The following is a 25,571-nucleotide window of genomic DNA, read 5'->3' on the forward strand; positions in this document are numbered from 1 at the left end:
CTCGGCTAATGTGAGAAAGGTTGGACATCATGTTGATGAGGAAGGGTGCGTGTCAGGTGATGTGCAGTCAAATATTGTGCATTGTGCTCCATGTGTCTGTCTTTCCCAGGTCTGAAGTGTGTTTGTTAGAGTAAAAACTGTCACAATGACGGCGCTAACGTGTAATGATACAACGTTCATGGTGGAAGGCGGGTGTATTATAATCACTGGTGTCCGTCTGTTTGTTTTGTTGTGACAGCGACAACTAGGGCAGCTCTTAATTATATTTGAATGCAACTTGGGAAGTGAGGTCGGGTCATGACCTTCACTGGTGACTTTTTCTTTTCAAATTCATCGAAGGTCAAAGTCTTTGAGTTACATTTTGCATGGATCATCATCTGCACATGTTAAATTGATTTTAACAGCTACATCTCACACAGCCACAAAATATATATGGAATTATGAGATTACCAAAGCTGTTGATATTGGGTGAATAGTAATGCCTCTCCCAAATTTCATGGGACTTTTCAGCAGCTTCTAATGACTTGGACTTTTGTTGGCTTAGATTATTAACATACAAAGTAGGCCCGATGCTTGTTCTCGCCCTGCCTGTATGCTTCAGTGTTCCCATGCAGACGTTTTTCTTTTCTTTTTCAAATGCTTCAAAATATGTTGTTCTGACATCACAACCGATTATCTCTCCTTTTCTCCTTCTCTAACCAGCCCCCTCCACACCAACAAGATGAGCCTTCTCAACTACCCTGCTCCGGAGTTAGACGTTACCCTGCAAGAGGTTGGCCGTGTCCTGCAGCTCACTTTAAGACCTGACCTTTACCCTGAGTTCAAAAGTGTGCTGGACCAGCAGAGGGACGTCCTTCGAGACGCAGATCAGAAGTTAGCATCTAGACTTGCAGGCCTGGAGAACTGGGGGTCAGAGCAGTTCAAGAAAAGCCTGCTTTCATGTTCCGACCCTCTGTCCACCTCCACAGCCCTCCCTATGGTTCTTCCTCCATCCAGACTGAAGAGATGCACCCAGCTGGGGAGGGCAGCTGCTCTGCTCTGGGGAGCAGCAAAGCAGTACAGTGAGCCCTCGAAACCTGCAGAGGGCGATGTACCAATGGAGAACACGCAGCAGTCGGAGGTGTTTGCTGCCAGCCGGATTCCTGGCAGAGTTCAAGATCAAATTAAGGTGAGATGAAAGGCCAGACACAACTGGAGAGAGGGTTGTATGTATGTCAGTGTGAATCTTCTGATTTAATTATAATCTTTATCCAAATCTAATCTTTGGCTTTGTAATTTCCAGGTCTACCCAGACAGTCTCCATGCCATCATCACATGTGTGGGAGGAGTGTTCCCTGTGGACATACTCTGGCGTCCCAGGCCTGGTGGACCAGTGTCTGCTCGACCATTCATTGACATCTACAACCAGCTGGCTCAGGTGATGGATGAACCCAGAGCAGGAAAAGAGAATGATCCCTCTGTCATTTGCAGCCTCTCAGCTCTGCCTCGTAAAGACTGGGCCGCCGTCAGGGAAGAGATCCTGGAGCAAGGAGGGGAAGCAGCAGCATCACTGGGGCTAATGGAGAGCGCTGTGCTAACACTTTGTCTGGAGGACCAGAATGCACCTTCTGATCTGGCCGACACCCTCAATGCAGTGAGGCTGGGAGGAGGAGGAGGAGACGGTCCATGTCTGAGACACTATGATAAGGTAGTGGAGAGAATCAGACACATTCCAATTAGATTTATACTAAACATGTTTATAAAGATTGTCAGTTTAAAGAAATTGCATATTTTCAATGGACGGACATTTTACTGAAATTGTTTTTCTGTTTCTCTTTCCTGACAGATGATGAGCCTGGTGGTGTTCAAGGACAGCACCGCTGGAATGTTGTTTGAGCACAGTGTTTTGGATGGGATAGTGGCTGTGTTTCTCAGTGGTTGTGTCTATAATCTGTCTGAGACTGTTGATTTAGAACTAGCCCTCACTGAACCAGAGAATGTGAATGGGTCCGTCACAGTTAGCGATATAAAACCGTTTTCCCCGACTTCTTTAACCTTCCACTTGCAAGGAGTAAACATCCCACAGCCAAACCCGGCCTCAGAAGTAACTAATCAAGTTCTCACGTTTGATGTTCCTTCCTACCCGGATGTCTTTTCTACGATCAGAGATCACAGAGGCCTGTATGATGCCTGGATCAACTTCTCTTTGCAGCTTTCCCTGAGGCAGACTCTTGGGGAATCAGCTGCCAGTCACGTGCTTGTCACACCTACCCATATGCGCCACTACAAACATGGTCGATGTGATCCTACATACTCAGTCACCACTCATTCTCTCAAGTTAGTAGGTGCCTTGGCTTCCTGCATAGGCCCAGATAAGAAAATCCAATACACTACTGACATCTTACGCCTGTTCCATGTTGCATTAATGGAGCACAAGAGTCTCATCAGAAAAACTAAAAGTGGTCAAGGTGTTGGTCCCCATCTAGCTGCCTTGCGCCAACTTCTGCCATCTGACAATCCACTGAAAAAGTTTCTGGACCCCTTTGGTTGTCCATCTGTATACCTCACTGGTTCAGGTCTCATTGAGGGTGTAGAGTGTGGAGTAGGGAATGTGTATGCACAAGATCAGCTGGCTGTAGCATACCTTGGAAGAAAAGACAGGGTTCAAATTGTGCTTAATGGAAAAGGGAGCTTTGCTCAGATACTGCCAATGCTTCAAGACAACATGAAGATGAACCTGAAGTTAGTGATGCTTCTAGCTGTTAGATATGCCATTGCCAATCAGATGGGAGCCCTGGAGTGTCTACTCCAACAGGACCAAATTAAGAAAGTGATTGGCAAGGGCCTAACAAGTGGGGAAAGCAAAGCTGACCCCATCACAGGCATGAGACCAAACTATACTATGGTGATCCATGGTGGAGCTGGAGAAGAGATGATGCTGAACACCCAAGTGATTGGGGTTATTGAGTTTGCTCTACAGACAGCCTTAACCCTTGGATCCCAAGTCCTTCAACAAGGTGGCAGGAGTCTGGACGCAGTTCAGAGGTCAGTGGAGGCTCTGGAGGACTGTTTTCTGTTCAATGCAGGTAAAGGCTCAGTATTCAACAAAGATGGCAAAAATGAATTGGAAGCAGCAATTGTAGATGGTAGTACACTGAGGTCGGGAGCTGTTGCCTGTGTGGAAAGTGTGAAGAACCCAATAAAAGCAGCCAGATGTGTCATGGAGAAAAGTTCACATTCACTCATAGTAGGAAATGGGGCAGAGGAGTTTCTGCAAGTGCAGGAGGAGGAGAAAGCTGTTGGGTGTGAGTATTTCTACACTGATATACGCCACAGAGAGTTAATGGCAAAGCTCAGCGGTGGAGATACCTCAAAAAACAATCACCCTCAGACAGTTGGAGCTGTTGCATTGGATCATTGGCAGGGGTTGGCTGCTGCTTCCTCTACAGGCGGGTTAGTAGGAAAGCTAAAAGGGCGAGTTGGGGATACAGCAGTAGTAGGGGCAGGAATATATGCTGATGACAAATTAGCTATTGCTTGCTCTGGAGATGGAGATGTTTTTTTGAGGCACACAGTTGCCCAGAAAATAGCTAGTCTCTACCATCACAAGGGCTACAGCCTTAGACATGCATGCAAAGAAGTGATGAGTGAAAATCTGAATGGGGCATGTGCAGGCATCATTGCTGTGGATATTAAAGGTGATGCCATCATCGAATCAAATGCTGGCGTAATGTTTGTGGCCTCTCTGATAGATGGTATTTCACGAGTAGAGGTCCTCAGGCCCCTGAACAGCTTCTCTGATGTGATCTGGGAAACAGATGAGCTGGTTGCCTACCTGAATCCCAAACCCTGGATCCCTGGCTCAACCATTCTGACGAGAAAAACTAATAATGGGGCAAGCAGTGTCTTCCACTTGCCCACACCTGATTTTGTGGCTATGCTACAGGCAGCGAGAGTTGTGTCAAACCTACTATGTGAACGGTTGGGAGTGCGGCGCTGTGCCTTGGTTTTCTACCCAACACCGGATCATCCTGCACAAATCAGACTGCTCCCACTTCATGGCCTCAAGCCAAAGTGGGAGCCTCATCTTGCTGGTGAAGAGGAATTCCATGAATACGATCCTGGCTACTGCAATTCAAAAAGCAGCCCATGCTGGGATGATCAATCTCTGACTCAGGTTCAAGCCAAGATCAGAAACAAATTACCAACACCCAATGCACCTTCTTGCTTTGACTTTTTTGGGGACCGCTCCTGTAACAACCTGTTCAGCCGTATTGTTCGGGGCGAGCAGCCACAGTGGAGGGTGTGGGAAGACAGTGAGTATGTTGCATTCCTCACGCCATACCCAAACACGCCTGGTCTGACTGTTGTGGTGCCACGCAAACCACTGTCCAGTGACCTCTTCAAATTGGACCAAGCTGACTACAAAGCAATGATTTTAGCAATTCATAAAGTTGCCCGACTATTGGAAGAGGGGATGAGAGCTCGAGGTGTTGCATTGATCTTTGAGGGATTGGAGATTGACTATGCTCATGCGAAGCTGATCCCTCTATCCCCTCCAGCTGATGGCACTACGCCTGCTGAGCTGACACCAGAATGCTATCAAAGCTACCCTGGATATGTGTCATCGATGGACGGGCCAGCTGCTGATCCTGAGACCCTTAAAGCGGTCCACTCAAAAATCACTAAGTGCAGAGCTCCACATTCATGGCAAAACCCCGTTTCCCATTCCACACTTGCCATTAAGAGCCAGTGGTATCGCAACCTGTTCCAGATTCAAAACACTCTTTTCCACAGCACAGTGGAATATTTCCAAAGTCTCTGCCATTACTCCTACGCTCTGACCCCTCTCACCACCGACACCATCTCCTCGCCGATGGGTCTGGGATCTGACTCAGACCCAGTTTCTGTTAACCTGCTGGGACAGGACATCTACCTGGCTGACTCAATGCAATTTGTTCTTGAGTACTTTCTTCGCTTCCAGGAGAACCTGCCAGGAACCTACTACATATCTCCCAGCTTTAGAGGGGAAGATCCTGATGCCACACACCTGAACCAGTTCTACCACGTGGAGTGTGAACTGATAGGTGATATGAATGATGCCATTTGCATAGCAGAGAGATACTTGGCTCATCTCACTAAGTCCATGTTGAAGCAACACTCGTATATCATTCTCAACACTGCTGGGACCCTCACGCATGCCAAAGCCATGCAGAGTAAGCTAGAGGGAAAAGATGGACTACCAAGAATCCCTCTTGATCAGGCCATTCCCATGATGCCATCTGCTGACTGCGTTGAGTGGGTCCAGGATGGTCAGCCCCAGTTTGGCAGAAAACTAACACGCAAAGGAGAGCGAGTCTTGATAGAAAAATATGATGGCGCTGTTTGGTTGACCGAGATGGATCATCTGGGGGTCCCCTTCTACCAGGCATATGTGGAGGGCAGTGGGCAGCGCAAAGCCAAAGCTGCAGACCTTCTGATAGGGCTGGGTGAGACTGTGGGTCTTGGTGAGCGTCATTCCACCCCTGAGATGGTGCAAGAAGCTCTCAGGCACCACACAGTTCCTGAGCAGTCCTACAAGTGGTACATGAGCATGCGACAAGCAAAACCCCTCCTCAGCAGTGGTTGGGGCATGGGGACAGAGCGCTACCTGTGCTGGCTGCTACAGCACGATGACGTCAGAGATATACAGATCATACCGAGGATGAAAGGCATGAAATTCATGCCCTGATTATCAGTTCTCCACGTCTTTTCAGGCCTTTAAATGTAATATATAGGACTTGCAATAATAGGATCAAAGAAGAGTTTATATAATGGCTTTTTAGAATAAAAATGCCTCAATAATCCAGAGTTTCATCCAATTTTTTGTTTATTAAATATTTCCTGCTGCGTCCATGATCAGAGGAGAGAGGGCATACATGTTGGTGTCTGATACACTGGAGGAATTACTGCAGAAAAAAGGAAAAGTAAAAGAGCCAAAATTGAGATGACTCAAATAACTTTATTATTTATTTTTTAAATGCTATTTTACACTTAAGGATGGTTTCCTTTCTTAACACCAAAGCTTTAATATATATGTAACTGCATGGTGAAAATGTAGGGTGGGGGGTCAGTACAGCTTGGATTGTTTAAATATATTTATATCTATGATTAAGACTGATTAAATATTGACAAAGTTACACAGTATAACTTGTATGACTTAGTCGTTCAGTTCTTCATTTGTTTGAATCTTTGAATTATTGGCTATATGCTGTCTAACCTATTTTACAAATAAATTATCATTGTTGGTGTCAAATGTTGTTTTTTGTCTTATTTCTGTTAGATCATATTATATTTTTTGGGAAGTGATATAAATTCATGTAGCAGGGTTGTTGTTCAAGATGTACTCAAACAAATTTAAGTTTAAAATAGGATAATTTAAAGAAGTTACTATTAACCATCGACTTGAAGAGACCTGTATCTAATATATACATATATCAATATCAGTTAGAGATAATTAGACTCTTGCATAAACTGTTTGTATTTGTTTTTTCACCTGGAGCGTACAATTTATTTAGAAGAAATTCACAATTATATATATAGTTTACACCTCATTATTATGTTGACATTATTAATGTTTCTTCACATCTCTATTTATTAATATGAATAAATACAAACATTGGTCATATAATTAAAATAAAATTATACGCATACATTGTGTACAAAATAATATAAATCACAAATATAAAGAAAGCACATTTTTACCTGGTGAATTCATAATCTGTCTGAAACGACTTGGGGGTATTTCACATTCAGCACAAACATTCACTTGCCCAGGGTCAAAGGTCAAAGGTCACGGTGGCCTCACAAAGTAAGTTTATGTTTTCTTGAACATCTTATGACATCTTAAGATAAGTGTGAGGGAATGTCTTCAAATCTGGTGCAAACCTTCACTTGCACTCAAAAATAATCTGATTAGAATTTTGGGCCTGGGGTCAAAGGTCAAGGTCACAGTGACCTCATTATACTGTGTTTTAGTGGTCAGAGGGTACAGTGACCTTTAAATGAAAGAAAGTATGTATACACAGAAAAAATCTAAAGATGTGAGATCGGTCGTTATTCTCGTAAAAAGTCAAAAATGTCCGATTTAAAGCACCTGTCCAAAAAAAAAAACAACAACCCGGAAGTAGTATGTGAGTAGTGGACCGTCGGTTTCCGGTGTCGCTGTCTCTCCTGACCCCGGCTCCAGCAGAGCTTCTCCTGAAGACACAACACTGCTCTTCATTTCTGAAACGTAGGTTTGACTTGTGTGTCCTTCGCCGTGTGTACTTGTGTGTTTGTCTCCGTGTTGTCCCACAGTTTCCTTGGTGTTTTGTCAGCGAAGCTCCCTAAAGGTCAGCGCCTGCCTAGCCCTGCGGCTAGCTCGTTAGCACGCTAAGCTAACGAACCGACCATGGGATGTGTGACTTTCCCGTTGGAAGACAGTCGTTATCTAAGCAAACAGGGACGTCGGTGTGTGTCCGTTGTGTTGGTTTTCTCCTCTGCGGTGCTGGTGCTCACACAACAGTGGTTGAGTATCGTCGGGAACAGGGAACCACGATGGATAAGCGGTGACATGTCCATGCTAGCTAACGTCAGGCTGACACTGCAGCAGAGAAGCTGTCTGTAAACATCTGTGTTCTAAACACTTAAACGGATTAAGGAGACGTTAATTCTCTCTCTCTGACTTAAAGATGGTTGTCATATTTCCATTTCCTTATTTATAGCCCCTGATCTAAATATGTGTAGCTCTGTAGCTGGAGGATAAATATTGTAGAAGAATGAAAACTGGAATCCATGATGAGGTTATCACGGCACATAGGTTTATCTGTGGCTCCCAGCAGTTTAATCAATCAATCAATCAATAAATAAATCACATTTTACTTGTAAAGCCCATATTCACAAATCAGTTGGTCTTACAGAGTTAAGCAAACTGGGACATCTTCTGTTTTTAATGGTCCACATGAGTTAAACTACCCAAAAGACTATTAACAGGGGAAAAAAGCTGAGATGTTAAGATAAATGTGTCTTTCGTAACACTGTTTTGTGTTCTCTCAACCCCACACTCATTCATCCACCTCCCACCAGTCACTACTATCGAATCAGCCCAATGTAAAGATACATGCCTCTGTTTTCCTTCTCCCAGGTGCCAGGGTGTCCCCCCTCTCCATGTGTGGTGCCTAATGGGCGGCTGGTCTCGCAGTGCTGTGCTGGAGCTTTACCGCTCGCTGCTCCGCGCGGGCCGCCACCTTCAGTACACCGACCGCAACTACTATCGCCGCGCTGTGGCTCGCGAGTTTCGCCGCTGCCAGGACCTGACGGTACCCGAAGACAAGGAGGACGCGCTGAAGAGGGGCCAGTTCTTCCTCAGCAGCCGATTGGGTGGGCTTATGTAGGTGGAAGGGGCCAGAGGTCGTCCGCTGGAGGGTTTAAAGGTCGTCTGGAGGCTCATCTTCCAGGTGGGTGGACTATAAGAACAACTGCCTGTGTCATCAGTGAAGCTTTTAGATCTGAAACGTTCTGTGTGTGGATGTAAGATGATTTTTCGTTGTGTAGGATTCCCGATCTGTGTGTTTACTCACTGACTTTACTTCAGGAACTCAATGCTCCTGCAGATTAAGCTGGCTGTCTAAAGTGTGTGTATGCATGTGTAATATTTGTATACTTCAGAAAATGTTTGCCTTTTCTGTCCACCTTTCTGACTCTCTTACCTTGTGTTCTTGTCAGTGGCAGGATGGCGGGGGTGAATGGAGACCGTAAGGGGAAGAAAGATGACAACGGGATCGGCACAGCCATTGATTTCATGCTCTCCAATGCTAAGCTTGTGCTCGGAGTGGGAGGAGCAGCAATGCTTGGCATCGCAACACTCGCTGTCAAAAGAGTAAGTCAGGAAACATTTATCTCCCCACCCCTCAGTCCCTTGTGCGATGGTGGGAAAAAATAACTCTTACTTCAGCTTCCGTACCAATATGAACAATGTGCACACATTTCTTTGTTGTACAGATGTATGACCGTGCCATAAGTGCTCCCACCAGTCCCACCAAGATGGAGCATACAGGACAGAGAAGCTGGGAAGAGCCAGCCTGTATGGGTTCGTCCCCACGGGTACTGAACCACGGCATGAAGTCCACGGTTAGCAGGTCCCTACAGTCTCTGCCCACCTCGTCACATGCTTTTGAACCGGGTGAGGAAAACAAAGTCGGCTACTCTTTAAAACAGATGTGACCTTTGACCCTCTTCATTGTTGAAATGTCAGTGAGTAGCCATTTAATTTATTTTACTTCAGTCCGCTGCCATTTAAGATTTATCTTTTATCTGTTTACAGACAGCCTACTGGGACAAATCTTGCTTTTCCTTTACAGTGGGTGATGGCTCTATGTTCTGCTGTAGTTAGTCACCTGGCTGTTTTATATTAGTTTGACCTATGGTAGTTGAACCTTGATGTTTTAATAATACCTCAGGTAATTGATTTAGTCTCTGTAGATTGCATCTTTACCCCTTGCCCCCTCCTTTTAAAGGTCATCAGCCCCTTTTACACAACCTGTTCAAAGTGTGAATGCTTACTTTGACGGTCTGTATTAAAGGTACAAACACAGAATCTGTGTGTAGTTAGTCGGCCTACTCACAGGGTTAAAATGATGTCTTTGTAGAGGGGAGAATCAAAATGGTGGGACAAAATCAGACGCTGCTGTGCTACACATCATCGGTGTCAGTATGAAGAAGCAAAAGTGGTATAATGGGGTTATAGCTGTCTGTGTCAAAGTGGTCATTGTCTGAGAAGAGGGAAGATCACAAAATTCTGCTGCTCTTTTAACTTTGAGTCGCCTCTTCCCTCTTCAGACTGTCTGCGCAGGGCTGTGGGTCGAGCTGCTGTGGGAGGCAGCGGTGCCACTCAGTCCGATCTGCTGCGGGCCCGCATGCGTTTGTCTCTGCAGGAACATCTGTGGGAGTTCTACCGGAATAATGTGAACATTCCCACTGATGAGCAGACTACGGCCAGGAGGGCGGCGCTGGACATCTGCGCCGAGCTCCGAGTGTTTCTTCACGCCAAACTGCCTGACATGCCGCTCAGAGAGATGTACCTGAGTGGAAGTCTGTATGACGAACTGCAGGTAAGAGGTGTCACACATTTTAATATTAAGCTTCAGCTTCTTCAAGCATATTGATTTTATAAAAAATAAAAAAATATGGGGAGAGAGTGGCCTAGGGGATAGAGCGGGTGTTCTGCAACAAGAAAGTTGCCGGTTCAAATCCCACTCTCCCATCTGCATGCTTAAGTGTCCTTGGCAAGATACTGAACTCCTAAAATGGCCCCTCATAAATGCTGAGTGTTCTAAAAATGTAAGTCGCTTTGGACAAAAGCGTCAGCTAAATGATATGTAATGTAATGTAATGTAATAAAAAATGTTTTTTCCTCCATCATCTAGGTGGTCACAGCAGACCACGCCCAGCTTATGGTGCCTCTAGTCCTGGAGAAGAACCTGTGGTCGTTCATCCCTGGAGAGGACACCATCATGAACGTCCCAGGTTTCTGGCTCGTCCGCAGGGAGAACTTGGAATATTTCCCACGAAATAGCAGCTACTGGGACCGCTGCATGGTTGGAGGCTACCTGTCCCCGAAATCGGTCCTTGAGGTCTTTGACAAGCTTGTGGCTGGCTCCATCAACTGGCCAGCTATAGGAAGTGTTCTTGACTACGTCATCCGTCCCGTGGTTCCGTCAGAAACACTGACCCTGGAGGTGCAGTACGAGACGGACAGGAAGTTGTATGTGGACTTCTTACCTTTACTCGTGATGGAAGATGGAACCTCACTAATAGCTAAACCACATCGGCTTGCAGCAGAGCGCCATGAAAACCTGTGGCGGCAGAGCTTCCGTGTGCCTGAGACGGCGCGGCTCAGGGCTCTGGATCAGGAGGACGGAGGCTGCCGGTGCGCCTGCCTGAAAGTGGCAAAGGCGATGTGCAAACTTAACCCTGCGCTTAACCGTCTGAACGCCAGCCAGCTCACCAACGCCATCTTGCTGTTGAGCGAGAAAGAAGGTGACTGGACCCTGGAAGCATTGGCCGATCGCTTCCTCCAGCTGCTACGAGCGTTAGTGGGACACCTAGAGGCCGGGAGGCTGCCATGTGCCCTCAACCCTAAAGTTAACTTATTCTGTGAGCTGACGGAACAGGAAGTGGATGAGCTGGGGTATACTCTCTACTGTGCTCTCTCAGATCCTCAGGAGCTGCTGAGAACTGCTGTGGCAGAGCCACCCCCTCCCTGACTCACTAGTCAACTGTCAGAAGTCAACCGTACCAATATGTGGTCAATGGTGACCTCGAGCCAAGAAGAGGTTCCTGGAAAGAAACATCTGCATGGAATAAACCTTTCTCCTTAAAAACAGTCTCTTTAATTTCTAAATGTTCTAAATGCCTCTTCACAAACATCTGAGAGAACACGTGATTCACAGACTGTTTGTGGGGTGATCATCCAAGTATTTTAATCTCAGAAAAAAATTGAGGGTTCCCTGGAACTCATGGCTCTCAGCAAAGTATTACGCATTGTATTAATGAAGCAAAGAGTAGCCACACTGTTAAGCCCTCTCACTCTGGGATGGAGGGACTGACCCCCAGCTGGATTGATTCATATATAGCTGTCTGTATCAAATGTCAGATTTCAGCTTTTTTTTTAAACGGTTGGAGTTATAGGAATAGCTTCACGTTATGGTCACTGTGGTAGTAGCGTTGATGGGTCTGTGCCACTGTGTCGAGGGGTAGAATGTAATCTTGATTGTGTGTATGACATCGCAAAAGCTAATAAACTGCTGATCAGCCTGAAGGACTCAACATTCTTGAGTTAAAGAGACGAGTTGAGGTTCGGTTCCCCCTCGGAAATCAGATGTGTCTCGCATCATTAATACAGTGGCCGTACTGACGCTCTCCATGTTTCCAGGGATAAGTGCAAACAGACATTAGGCTGTTTTGAATGTCTGCAGCTGGCATGTGTTTGCTTCCTTATCTAGAAATCAAACGGGTGAATATGACTGTTTCTAATTCAACAATAATCTGATGTAAAACTGAATCTACTTCCAGAAATGACACACAAGCACTGATAGAAGTAAACGATTTGTTGTCCAATGAGGAAACATGAACAGAAGTACAGCATCACCATTTTGTCGGTGTCACTCGGACGTGAACAGAAGATGTTTCCATGTGACTGTAACACAGAGCTGCTCTTTGTTTGCCGAAAAGTTGGGTTTCTCTCCCAGTCTCATTTGTTTCTCGGGTGCACAGGTCTCATGCTTTATTAGCGTATTATTTTGTATGTATTTCAATCACAGGTTATTTTGCACTGTCCAGTTGTTCTGGAGTAGATCTGAAACAAAGTTGTGCAGAGGTGTTTCTGTGCGACGCTCTAAGTGCTGTTTGTTTTCTGGTTTTTGCTTTAATTGACATTTCAGTTGAGATCATGTGGTACAAATTAAGACCTCCAGGGTGGGCTGGGTCTTTGTAGCAAGCGAGTTAACTTCTGGAGACGCTTTTTTTTATAGAAACTATTCCTCGACAGCATCAGAAATCCATGACAGGCAACAAACTTGTCGTCAACCTGCAGGAGAAGAGTGTGCGTTTGTCATCTGGTCAATTTGCCTCAGCATGAACTGTAGCTGGGGAGCCTGTCGGACCTTGTTTGTGTGCATACCTGTGCACATTAAACCCTGATTAGGTGTGTGTGTATGTACTGATCTGGCCCAGTGTGTTGCAGTAGGTGGCCAGACGTGGATTAGTGCTAAAAAAAGCCGAGTACCGTTTGTCTGCTGTAGCTACAACACATGACGCACATCAGCTGGGCCCACGTCTACCGTCGGGCTGCTTCTGTCTGTAGGTTAAAAGGTGCTAATCTAGAATATGATCTGATTGGAGGAGGATCTACTAAAGTTGTATAACACGAACTCTGCTGGATTAGCCTGGTTCCTCTCTGCAGGAGACAGTGGGTGGGGTGAAGACAAACAGCTGCCACAGGGACAGGTGGAGTTTGTCGCTTCGCTCTCGAAATTAGTGCTCAAAATGTCCAAAAATAATCACAGGGCTGCTCTTTGTTCTCACTTTAAGCCTTAGAATAAATCAATAAAAAAAAAAATGCAGCGATATGGAGCAATTGTCCCTGGAACCCTCCGTTTGTATAAAATAAAGTGGAGGGATTCTGGGGTTGTTAATACTTCTGTTGTGCATTCAGTTAAAATACTCAATAATGGGGAAATATTTTTGTATCATTGTACATTTATAACCAAAAAGAGTCAATTATTTATTAGCACTGATTCAATTCTACATGCATCACTTGTGCTTTGTTCTGGATATACGGAGATATCATCTACAGTAGCTCTTCTTTGTGTGCATATTAAGAGTCGTCCTCCACAGACCTAGTTTATGCTACAAATTACTACTGTACTAATGTAAGGGGAGTCACTGTGCCACATGTGTAACGTTATTGTAAAATAAAAAACCCAAAGTAGACGACTACCTCTACCTTGTGGAGTTCATACAAGTCATAAGCTGTGTCGCATGCTGTGCTTTTTTTCTTTGGGTTCAGCTCTGAAGTAGAACTGTGCAGCACTTTGTAAACGGCTTCATTAAATGTTACCAATGACAAGTCTGGATGGTCCAATTAATTATTAAGTTTTTATTCAGCGGGATTTGGTCATAAAATTCACATTGGTGTGTTAATAAGAAACATCCTGAGTTATGTTCAGTGTGCACAAACAGCTCCCAGGTGTATTTTGAAATCTAATTTGGTTCAGTTTATGTCTGGGAGTTTTTTTGTTTGTTTCCTGGAAGCATTACAACAATGAAATAGTGCAAAAGACAACAAAATGCAAAGCTCTGGGTGAATCCAGTCGTAAAAACATCACGTTAAAGCTAAAGAGGAAATGGTCATTCATGTTGCATCTATACTGGGAACAACCAGTTTCATTTAAACCAGGTGTTTCTAAGCAGATACGAGACATTTAAGTGACAAGTCAAACAAACACACTTTTGATCTAATTATTAAAGTCAAAACAACCCGACTAACGACCAGTGACACTCTTCATGCGTCGCTCTACATCTACTTGGCAGGAGCGAACCCGACGCGATCCACGTTCCTGTCGAACACCGTGTAGTACTTCCCGATGAAGACGTCTCCCAGGATCCACAGGGGCCCAGCAGGAGGCGGGATATCCATGGCCATGAAACCCGACAGACAGATGGATGAACCTTTCTGGGACTCCTGCAAATAAAAGCATGAAAAAGGTGCTTGTTATCAAAGTCAATGATTCCCAGTATCAAAAGTAACTTTTCTAATCAAGCTATGAGCGCCTCCATGTGAGAGAGGCAGAGTTAAGTACAAGTGACATCATACTAAAATTATCCACAACAAGTGACAATGATAGTTGATAGTGTTAGATGTGTTAAGCCTGCAGATAGTTGACTCACTGTCACCTCATGATACTGGCTCCAGGCCTGAGATCAGCACATTAATCTAAATACTCTGACCTCCTCACCCTGTCTGGGGCGCTCTGCCTCAGGGGTCTGCTTTAATGCATATCAATACACTCCATCTACTGAGGATGAGTGAATTTGGTTTGTCGTTAGTAAATCTACCTTCATGATATAATCCTCTCCTGTCAAGTTGAACATCTTCCCTCCGATGTTGAAGGACACGACGGGGAGAGATGGAATCTTCTTGCAGTCGATTAAATACTACGAGGGAGAGAGAGAGAAAGAGAGAGAGAAAGAGGATGTGCTTATGTTATCTTTCCGAACCAAATTGAAAATCAATAGTTTTGCATTTTCCCCCCAAACTTTACCTCTCCCATTATCAAGGGCAGAGCTCCGATGGCTCTGTGCAGCGCTCGGACTTCCTGTCGAGGACCAACAATCAGGGACGTCCCCGTGTCAACGATGGCCTGGCAACCCGTTTTGCAGAGAGTCAGCTGAGTGCCGACTTCAACTCTGCAGGAGGGAGACAGAGATGAAGCCAGTTGAGTTGATGCATCAGCCTTTAAGAGCAACCCACAGGTTTAAATGAAAAACGGAAAAGAAGGTGCGTAGACCGAGGCCATTTTAGAAAAGGTCACAGTTCCTCATAACAAAAAGGAAGCCACACACACACGAGTCTCCTACCCGTCCATCTTAATCTGCCAGTAGGCCTTGCGTGTGACGTTCACATAGTGCAGGTCTCCGGTGTAGTACTGAGGATCTGTCCCACCCAGGATCAGCTCTCCTCCCACTGCTGCTGTGGCATCTCTGAGACACAAGTTGGAAAGTTTGAAAAGGTGCACTGGGTATAAACTGCAGGAGTTGATTTGTTTCCTTGTGTCAGAAAACCACCTGCTAATGTAGAATGAGAAGATGTTCTGAGGCAGCAGCTTGGCAGCCATGGCAGAGTCAAACACCGGTTTGACTTTGTCTACGGATATGGACGGGTAGCCCATACCCAGGACCCCATCGAACCGCGCCACAGCAAACGTGATGCCCGGCTGCTTCGTCGCTTCGGCAAACTGCTGACCGGGAACCGACAGACCTGCGAGCTGCAAGCAGAGGGAGAAGGAGGCAGAGAAATATCAGAGCCCATCGAAAACAAAACAAGTCTCGTGATGAAGGGGAGAGTCTGGAGCTCACAGAGACGGTGTCCTCGCTGATGTAGCCCGTCAAGCTGCCTCTGCCGTACTGGATGGAGAACTCGGTGCCGTTCTTCACAAACGTGCTGGACTTCTTGGAGTAGTAGCGATGATGGAGCCCTAACGAGAGAGGAGAGAGGAGACTGTGAAGGTGACGTGCACATACAGTCCGTGCACGGTGCGCTGAATGACACACTCACAGCAGGCCACGTCGTAGAGGTTGCAGTGGATGGAGGGGACCCACAGGTTGGAAGAGCCGGTGTCAAACAGCACGCTGAAGCGCTGTGGGGGGGTGCCGATGCCGATCTCCCCGTAGTACTGAGCCTGGGGACAGTTTAACAACATCACACATCCTGTCCTTTCACAGCAGACTCAGGTCAGGAATGCAAAGGTGTAACTGACATGATGTCGGGGACATTAAGGTGTGGCAGCTGACATGGTGCTCATTAAATACAACAGCATACCGGAGTGAATGTGGGTGTTTCACATGTGCATGAAAAGAGAGCATCTCCTGGGCCAGAGGAGAATGTAGGTTTGAAACCACAGAGTTCACTCAGTACAGATACAAGTCTTCATGTCCATGTGCTTTGGGTAGATTTACTACATACATCAGCAAGTATCCATCCTTTCTACATTCATGAAACAATGTGTAACAGGTTCATGTTTCTTATGGTTTTAAAAGTAAATCAGTACTGAGGGGAATTGATCCACCGAGCCAATCAGAGTGCAAAGGGTAACATCAGAATCAGGTGTTGCATACGTCCATGAAGTTGGTCAGCGCCTCCACGGGCAGTGTCGGCGGGGGGGCACGGTCAGAGGTGCCGGTGCTGCTCGCCAACTCCTGCAGCTCCTCCAGGGACATCCCGTTATCGGCCATCAGGCGACGCAGGCTCCTGGTTTTGAGAAGAGGAACTCTGGAGAGAGAGAGAGAGAGAGAGAGATAAAGAGATAGAGAGATAGAGAGAGTGACGGGTTAAACAGCGACTTCCTTCATGCACACTCGTATGTGAACAAACTGTGGTGTGGACGTTTGGATTCTGAGTCGATACTGCAGGTAACTACTTTGCACAGACAAGTAAAACCTGGTCTCATAGTGTCTGCATCTAATTCACCTTCAATTCAAACTGTTGCTCCAATCAGATTTCATGAACTAGTCTCACCTGCACCTGAAATGACCCAAAAGCACAGGCTGTCTAACTTTAGAGTGAGTAACAACAGAATCCTAAAAAAGGTCATTGGAAGAAATAAAGGCCAGGATAGAAACCAGAGCATTTGGGAGATGAATACTTAATTTGAATATAAGCTTTAGGAATTAGAGAAAAGTGTTGCCCATCTATGATTAACCTCATTCTTATGAGTTATTTGTCGACCGGGTGCTTCCTTTGTAAACTTAACATCTGTTCAGCCTTGTGCCACTGTTTTGTTTGTGCTGCACACCATGTGATCAGGGTCCAGAGTCACATGGAACCAATCAATTCAATTAAATGGATCTTAAACACTTTAAACTGACTCACGCTCATGTGGACTGGTTGTGATTGCACTTCTCCTTTTAGCAATAGACTCATCACAGAAATACAGAAGTTTGTGACATGTTGACCTAACAGCTGTTTTATTGTCAGTTCTGTATTTCTTGTACAATGTGGTAGTTTTGAGGTTTTGGATGGAAGTTGCTGGTGGACATTGCTGAGCATGAATAACATCTCTTCTTATCTCTTCGATTGGAAACACGTGGGGTTAATTATAACGGTGAGGAGAGGAATGAGGAAGTTAAACAACACACACACACAAAAGCATACACAAACACACGCAGCTGCAGGTTTAATCTGTGATATACGCAGCAGCTGGTTTTGTGAGTATTTACCTGATAATGGCGACACTTTGTGAGATCATCATCATCAGCAGCAGCAGCAGCATCGCGGTGATGTGAAGCATCTTCAGTCGCGTCATGTCTGCACCCCTCAAACAACGAGCTACAGAAATAACGGAACTTTCGTGTTGTTTCCGTGTCAGAGAGCGACGCTTCGCAGTTTCAGTCGCGCGCTGCAGAGCCTCAGAAGTTCGGCTGTGTCCGCCTTCACTCGCTTTTCTCCGCTGCAGCCGCACGCAGCGATTGGAGGGTGATAATGACCGCCGGGCTGTGATTGGCGGAGGAGGCTGCACGTCGTCCCGCCTCTAAAGCCCGTGCACGGTCACGAGAGACAGTGTGACCTGACTGTGATGTGGGGAGCGCGCACTGGCTCACGCACGCACACACAGACACACACACACAGTCAATTTTGTCAGCTGAAGAACAGAGGAGATTATTTACACACTATGTTGAATGAATTGTTTTCATTCTCTCATGTTGTGTAAAACACACAAAGTCAAGATAACAGAGGGAAACAGATCAGAAGAATAAACACGAGTAGAAACTCGATCCTACACCTCCTATCATATCTTCTACTATTTAAACTCTTAATTATTATAATAACTATTATAATAATAATAGGCTGTAGTATAAGTGGTAATGGATGGATGATATTAGATGGATGGATGAATGGATTGTAGATTGATGGATGGATGAATGAATGAATGAATGGATGGATGGATGAATAGATGGTTGAATAGATGAATAGATGAATGGATGGATGGATGGATGGATGGATGGATGGATGGATGGATGAATGAATGAATGAATGAATGAATAAATGAATGAATGGATGGATGGATGAATAGATGGTTGAATGGATGAATGGATGGATGGATGGATGAATGAATGAATAGATGGATGGATGGATGAATAGATGTTTGAATAGATGAATGGATGGATGGATGGATGAATGGATGGTTGAATAGATGAATGGATGGATGAGTGTATGGATGGATGAATAGATGGATGAATGAATGAATGAATGGATGGATGGATGAATAGATGGATGAATGAATGAATGAATTGACGGATGGATGAATAGATGGATAGATGAATGAATGAATGGATCGATGAATGAATGGATGGATGGATGGATGAATGGATGGATGGATGGATGGATGATGAATGAATGAATGAATGAATGGATGGATGAATGGATGGATGGATGGATAGTGGAAAATGAATATCGTGAGTTTGAACAACTTTCTTGAGCCAAAACAACATAAAACTATAACTAATAATATTAATATTCAAATATTATATTTATGTGGTGTTTCTAACGAAGCTCAAAAGTCTTTTACAAAAATAAAAGGAGAAACGCAAATACAGACAAATGACTCGAAATATAATAATACTCATTGTTAATTAGATCCTCAGTCAATAGAAATTCCACCAGCAGCCGTCAGTCAACGCGCTGCGCTCTGACTCAGCCTGAAGGCAGCCTCAGAAACACCCAGCCCGTTGAACAGGTTTCAGACTAAATCCTTCCCATCACATACTGATGCCTGCACAAAGGCACACACACGCACACACAGACACAAACAGACACACACATGATCTATCTGACTTCAGCTTTATACACCAAAGGGAACCCCTGAAAGTGCTAAGACTTGTTTTTTGGGGTACAGTTTGAGTTAGTTTAGCCTCAAGGTCGGTGTCATGTGTGAAGGTTTGTGTGGCCCGGCCTCACTTGGGTCGTGCCCAGTCAGCCCAGTCTGTCCACAATGAGTGGACGTCAATGCAAAATCCTCATGAAGATACCTTTGTCTGTGTGTGTGTGTGTGTATGTGTATGTGCGTTACTTTGCCACCCATGAAAGAATCCACCCATTACATTTTTCCTTCTGTGTTGTGACTCTGCATGGAAATCACACACACCCCTTCAGGCCTGTTCAGACGGCGTGACAGAGAGTGACACAGAGAGGAGCAGAAGAAGAGAAAGAGAGAGGGAGGAGCAGGCATCCCTGGTATCTGTGGCCCGACAGGAGTTCAGGCATGTAGACGCACCAGAGGAAACCTGAAGGGCTTTCTTATTAAACTGGATCCACAATCGGAAAACAAAACTTCTCAAGTAAAAGGGACTGACGACAACAACGTCAACTCTGCATCATGACGGTAAGAATCAGCTGTTTGTGTTGTGTGTGTTAATACAAACGTGGGTCATTAATCAGTCTCAGAGGAGAGTTGGGCCTTCAGGCTAAATGAGGTATGAAACACACAAGTACGTTCGTGTCTAACTTAACACTTTGTGTCAGAAACATGCTTGTGCCTTATTGCACAGGGGAGTTGCATATATGGGGAATTCACTGACTGGCCGACAAGTTTGTTTAAAGTAATGTTTGAAAATCTTAGAATTATGACGTTTTACAATCATACATCCAGTTTCAGTTTGGCCCGAACTGAAATAGCAGCTTGTGCAATCAGAGCACGTACAGCAGCGAGTCAGACCAGCAAGGAAAACAAAGTTTGTTTGAGATATGTAAAATCCTCTTACCGCTCAAACAGCTGTCCAGATGTTACCCTGTGGAAATGACACATAAAGGAGAAGTGGTTGTAAACAGAGTTTGTGTCAAGGGAAAGTATGGAGGACACAATCATCTGTCATGTTTACCTGTGATACTGATCTCTGCTCAGCTTTCTTTCTTTTTTTAATAAGTGAACAGTGTTTGCATCAAACGTTACAGTAGGAATTTATCTTTTCCACCTGCAGACCTTCAGTGATAAATACAGATTTACAGTCCTGCCTATGTGCTCTGAAAGTTTCACATATGAACATGTGCAGCTTTCCTGCTGTTCTCATTTCATAGATAGATAAAGGGATTTGATAACAGGCTCCACTGAAGCACCATATCAATGTATGGAAGCTTTCTATTGCCACGCTGGGAAAAGTATCACATTATAACACGACACGTTCTATGTTATAACTTGGACTTCAGACAGATAACTTAAAGCAGACCAAACCAAACATGTTATTATGGAATTATATTTCTGTCCATAAAAGAAACAGGTTATAATGTAAATGCATCATGTGGCTTATTGTTAAAACATAAAGTTAGCATTGAGAGTGATCATAGTAGGAAATAGAAATAGTAGAAATAGTTTGATCAGTTTTAATGATTGGTTATCATGCTATAACCCGACCATTATGTTATGATCCGGTGTGACATCAATACGCCTCTGTGACAACATGATAAACTGCGTTCTGCTGGAATCTCACCTCTGTGTTATTTGAATATTTTTATACTCAGCACAATGGTGACAGGAATCTAAAATCCAAACCTTTAATTAGACATATATGTGGTGAGGAACATTTGAAAGGTTGATTTTTATCCGAATAGTTTTAATGTAGTTGTTTGACACTGTCACTGTTAAACCCAACAGCCGCCAAAACCCCCGAGGAAGAGCCTCATGATGAAGACCGGCTCGTATGACGTCCCCCAGCCGGCCTACGTAGACCCGGACACCACCGTGGTAAAACAAAGAGATTTCTTCTCATCACTGTCCATCTAAATGCATGACTCGTTGAATTATTAGAAAGTGAAACATTCAGGTGTTGATCCGCTCACGTGTCCATCTTTCTGTCAGCCTGATGCCGCAGATGAAAACCAGCCCGAGGTGAAAGTCCGGCCTGTACCTCGCCCGAGATCTAAAATGTTTCCAAGAGCCCAGAGTCAAACCGACAACCCTGTGGACTCCGCAGCCAAAACAAGCCACGCAACCAATGAAGCGGTGAGAGGAGCCGTGGCTTCCACACATGGTGAAGATAAACTCCAGACAGCACTTATTACTTAGCATTCATTCTTCTTTTTTTTTTTTATTAGAGTTCCCAGCACAGCGACGAGTCGGCAGAGAGGCCTCGTCCTGCTCGTCCCCCTCCGAGACCACCACTGGCCAGATGTTGGTCCACCAGCAAACTAACACCAGTCGTCGACAGAGAGAATCAATACATGAGTTTAAATACTGAACCCAACGTGAAGGTACTGGATGTTTCAAACCCAATGATGAGCCTAATCTAGGCTGAGTGCTCCGTGTTGTGTTGTTGTTATGTTCATTTCCTCCACCAAGGTCAATGGTGACTTTATCACAACGTCACAGATATCCTGTAAAAACAAGTTCACTATAAGTGCTTAAAGATTTAATACAAGTAGTTTTTCTGATGTTTTTCTTTCACTTGTCAAAGCAGGAAACACACACACATGGAATTTATGACAATATAAACGGAGGCCATGTTCCATTCAGTTCCAGGCTTCATACTCATGACATGGCTCAGCCAGCCTTTCCTCCTTTTACACAGACGTGGATAAAAGTCTGAACAATAATGTCCCCCTCCACCCCCGCACCCCCAACACATGTTCACACCTTCCACACGGAACGAAGTGGAAACACGTTTGCCTTATCACTTACTGTACACTTGGTTATTTCCTGCTTTGAAAAGTCCAGTTTATCTGATGTTTTATCTTCGAGATGAATTTGTCAAACAATAAGTGAGATACCAGGAAGTCCCAGCCTCTGTGCAGGAAACCCAGAGGGAAACTATAAATAGTCAAAGAGTTTCAGATTCCAAGTGAACATCTTTAACAGCATTATGTGTTGGGATCAATACGAGGGGCGTTGTGGTAAACGACTTTCTCCCTCTGACTTCTCCTCCGCCTGCAGCCTCCAGCCATCGGCGCTGAGAGAAAACCAAAACCCTGTCCCGAGCGCCCCCCCCTTCCCGCCGTCTACTGCGATAGACTGTCGTCTCTGAAGGAGAAACATTCCAAGGTAAGAGTGGAGGAAGTGCTTTATGTTTCCGACTTCCTTAAGATAACTGTGAGGGTGATTGACTGTAAACAGTGGGACACTTCAGGCATGATGCAGATCTGGCCCAGATCTGGCAAACAGGCAACAAGAGGAATCATTCCAAACAGTATGTGGCCGATATTTGGGCCAAAAGACAATTAAACTATGTGGGAACTAACTTCTCCTCACTTCTATATGTTAAATCTCAAACGTTTATGTTTCCTGGACAGGCAATATCAACTCAAGAAGATACAGCCCACTCCAACCAACCAACTCCAGACATACCCTCTTTCTCTGAGGAAGATGAGAGCCTGTGTGGAATCTACGGTGAAATGGTAAATTAAACAATGTTTTCTCTGAATTCAGTTAACAGTATATTTTTACCTTTTGTCCGGCTCAGAAACCTGACACGGTGAAAAATGTTGTACATTCACATCCTGGTCTGCATTGTGACATCATACGGTGACTGTGTCTGACCCTCAGGCGACAGACGCTACAGACAGACCTGCAGTTCCCCCCCGACTGCGTCAGCGCTCCCTGCCATGCTTCTACTCGGAGAGTGACAGCTTATCTCTACAGGTATGAGAGACACGAGCCGTGCACAACAAAAGGTGCAGAAACACATGTGTTTGACACGCTGTCATGGACAATGACACACGTTAGACTTTGACCTTCCCCCTGGATGAAGGTCGTGGTTTGCAGGCTGCCTCCACCACCCGGTCTGGGATAAGCAGAAGAAAATTTCTGCTAATTTGTCCCAAAACTGTCGTAATCTTTATAGAAAAAATGATTTAAAACCTGTATCTCTTTGTCCTCCACAGTCCAGAACACCTCCTCCGTCATTCAACCCACCATCACCACCACTTTCCACAGGGTATTCATCAGAGTCCTTTTACAGTGAGTTAGAGCATCGAGCCTACCTGGACGTTCTGCCGGAGGACGAGGACAAACTGGTGAGAGACACAAACACACACACAAACAAACACACAGCTACACACAAAGAGAAGACCTTTGTCTTTGGGTTGGGGCACTGGAATGTAATTGTATTCTTTTTCCATGAAACTCCACCAGATACACAGGAGGTCAACGCCTCCTTCAGGACAACGCTTCCCGAGTCGCGGCGTCTATTCAGGCCATCAGACGACCAGAGACACAGACGTAAGGGAACATGCCCCCCCCCCTGGCAAATTTAAACTTTTAGCCCTGATTCTTTGATTGTTGGAAAAAACCAGAGCTAAATAATGACCAGAAACTGATCTGTGTTCCTCAGGACATCATTGGGATGTTGAGATGGTTGACAAGAGTGTCCAGTAAGTCCACATTTTAATTTCTAGATGATTCCTTTCACTGTGTCATCGTGTAGCAACAAACTTTGGTGTTACTGATGCACATAATAATTGATCTATGTTCCCACAGAATGTAACTACATGACTCCATCACTGTACGGCCTCAGTATAGAAGAAGAAATCAGGTAACGTCCTGGAGTCCATCATTTCAACTCCTCCTTCAGTAAATGTCAATTAGATGTTAAATCATGTAGGAGCTCATGTTGAGATGGATTTGATTCATGCCCCGCCTCTGTCCCTGTGCAGGTCATTTGATCAGAGAGTGAGGGACATGAGCAAAGCCCTGCGCCTCTACAACCTCCTCCTGATGAAGCGCAACGAGACCCTGCACAAAGTCATCGTTGAGTTCATCTGCATCTCCGACGCCCTGGACAAGCTGAAGAAGAAGGCCAAATCCATGGGCATCGCCGGAGGCACCACAGGCGCCGTGGGAGGGGTGACTGCAGTGCTGGGCATCGCCCTGGCTCCTGTGACCATGGGGGCCTCACTCATCGCTACAGCTGTGGGCGCCGGCATGGTGGCCTCCGCCGGGGGGATGGGCGCCCACACTGCTCAGGCCAATAAGAAGATTGTGAAGAGGATGCAAGTTGAGAAACTAGTGTACGAATATAAGTCAGATATCGTGGACGTGGAGCTGTGTCTGGATTTTATCCTCTCGGGGATGAATGAGCTGCGACGGCACGACATCGGCAGGATACACCGGGCGGGAGCCGAGCCCGACGCGGTGAAGATGGCACATCTGTCGCAGACTGTGCTCAACAACAACTTGAGCAAAGGCAGGAGGACTTCTGCTGCTCACCCGTCGTCTGAAATGCTGCTCCTGGCTTTCGCTAAGGAGCTGGATCAGTATTTCACAGACGAGGAGGGTCAGAAGCTGAGGAAGTCGAGCAAGAGCCGGTTCTCAGGGAGGGTTCGGCTGCTGGCTAAGAATCTGCAGGATCAACTGGAATACCTGAATCACATGTGGGAAATGTTTGGCTGAATCCGCGAAGTCTTCAGACAATTTCAGACATGAACTCCGAAGGATGTCTGCAGAATGGGGTCTGGACTTTCTCTGCAGTTTCCCGTCCACACATGAACAACGGAGCAGGAGATTCTCCGCTCACACACGTTCAGAGCAGAGCAGACGTCTCCGGAGAGCGGCAAGCAGAGGTTTTCTTCATCTGTGTCTTCTATGTGAATCCAGCCACTTATCCATCCTGAGATATATTGTTTTATTTTTGTCATTTTTGCATCCGTCCATGTTAGAAAAGTCATAACACGCCCACTCGCTCACGATCGATCCTCCGGAGGATCTCCTGCTGCCTTCTCAGATCAGCTCCTCGGGACATTCTCCAGAGTTTATTCTAGTTGAGTGACAGGAGAAACTCCAGAGAATGTCCGGAGCCTTTCACTTGGCTATTTGAGTTCTCATATACATCCCCTTGTGTGTGTGTGTGTGTGTGTGTGTGTGTGTGTGTATGTGTGTGTGTGTAACTGAATGACTTTTGCAATGAATAATGAAGAAGAAACATAACTGCACAAATCAACTCTTTATTTGCCACATATATATTTTAATAAATTATATAAACCAAACATGTGATTTATTTCTTGTATCTCAGGGTTTTTCAAGACTTTAGTTCGACTCTCGTCCATGGCTGTGGAATATGAAGCAGCAGAATTAGTAGGAATCACTGTTATAAATTCAAATAAACCTTGTTTTAACCAAAGCACTGTGCTTCTTTGTTAGTCCCAGTGGTAAATAAGGAAAACACCTGCACTGCAGGAAGAGGATTACTGAGGCAGCTTTCCTTTCTGTTGTAGATTATGGAGACATTTTCTTCATGCATGCTTCAGCTGCCGACCTGAAACTGGTTTCACTTCAGCTTCAAGCTTCATTACCAGTGATAACTATCATTTC

The 25,571-nt window shown here is 45.2% G+C and overlaps 5 protein-coding genes across 5 annotated transcripts; 4 read left to right on the forward strand and 1 right to left on the reverse strand.

The window, feature by feature from the left end:
• The first annotated feature begins 1,841 nt into the window (after positions 1-1,841).
• On the forward strand, positions 1,842-6,255 carry si:ch211-256m1.8 (uncharacterized). Its single transcript, XM_062407677.1, has one exon. It carries the CDS (start codon positions 1,865-1,867, stop codon positions 5,708-5,710), a length of 3,846 nt encoding a protein of 1,281 aa, XP_062263661.1. The 5' UTR covers positions 1,842-1,864; the 3' UTR covers positions 5,711-6,255.
• Positions 6,256-7,150: 895 nt separating this feature from the next.
• On the forward strand, positions 7,151-8,393 carry LOC133970807 (mitochondrial ribosome and complex I assembly factor AltMIEF1-like). The gene is made up of 2 exons (XM_062407865.1): positions 7,151-7,252; positions 8,144-8,393. Exon 2 carries the CDS (start codon positions 8,181-8,183, stop codon positions 8,391-8,393), a length of 213 nt encoding a protein of 70 aa, XP_062263849.1. The 5' UTR covers positions 7,151-7,252; positions 8,144-8,180.
• mief1 (mitochondrial elongation factor 1) lies at positions 8,383-13,627 on the forward strand. Its single transcript, XM_062407775.1, has 5 exons — positions 8,383-8,456; positions 8,731-8,878; positions 9,001-9,181; positions 9,838-10,109; positions 10,425-13,627. Exons 2-5 carry the CDS (start codon positions 8,732-8,734, stop codon positions 11,262-11,264), a joined length of 1,440 nt encoding a protein of 479 aa, XP_062263759.1. The 5' UTR covers positions 8,383-8,456; position 8,731; the 3' UTR covers positions 11,265-13,627.
• Positions 13,628-13,642: 15 nt separating this feature from the next.
• napsa (napsin A aspartic peptidase) lies at positions 13,643-17,697 on the reverse strand. Its single transcript, XM_062407791.1, has 9 exons — positions 17,497-17,697; positions 16,396-16,549; positions 15,836-15,959; positions 15,637-15,755; positions 15,346-15,545; positions 15,139-15,261; positions 14,823-14,967; positions 14,617-14,715; positions 13,643-14,242 (listed from the first exon to the last, which is right to left on the reverse strand). Exons 1-9 carry the CDS (start codon positions 17,580-17,582, stop codon positions 14,081-14,083), a joined length of 1,212 nt encoding a protein of 403 aa, XP_062263775.1. The 5' UTR covers positions 17,583-17,697; the 3' UTR covers positions 13,643-14,080.
• A 1,823-nt stretch (positions 17,698-19,520) lies between these two features.
• On the forward strand, positions 19,521-25,246 carry LOC133970714 (uncharacterized). Its single transcript, XM_062407742.1, has 12 exons — positions 19,521-19,658; positions 20,925-21,014; positions 21,129-21,272; positions 21,365-21,520; positions 22,200-22,307; positions 22,556-22,660; positions 22,809-22,904; positions 23,147-23,278; positions 23,397-23,483; positions 23,596-23,635; positions 23,742-23,796; positions 23,918-25,246. The coding sequence occupies exons 1-12, from the start codon at positions 19,653-19,655 to the stop codon at positions 24,651-24,653; spliced, it is 1,755 nt and encodes a 584-aa protein (XP_062263726.1). The 5' UTR covers positions 19,521-19,652; the 3' UTR covers positions 24,654-25,246.
• Positions 25,247-25,571: the final 325 nt, after the last annotated feature.

The sequence above is a fragment of the Platichthys flesus genome, chromosome 16 (genome assembly GCF_949316205.1).
Source record: "Platichthys flesus chromosome 16, fPlaFle2.1, whole genome shotgun sequence".
Lineage (NCBI taxonomy): Eukaryota > Metazoa > Chordata > Actinopteri > Pleuronectiformes > Pleuronectidae > Platichthys > Platichthys flesus.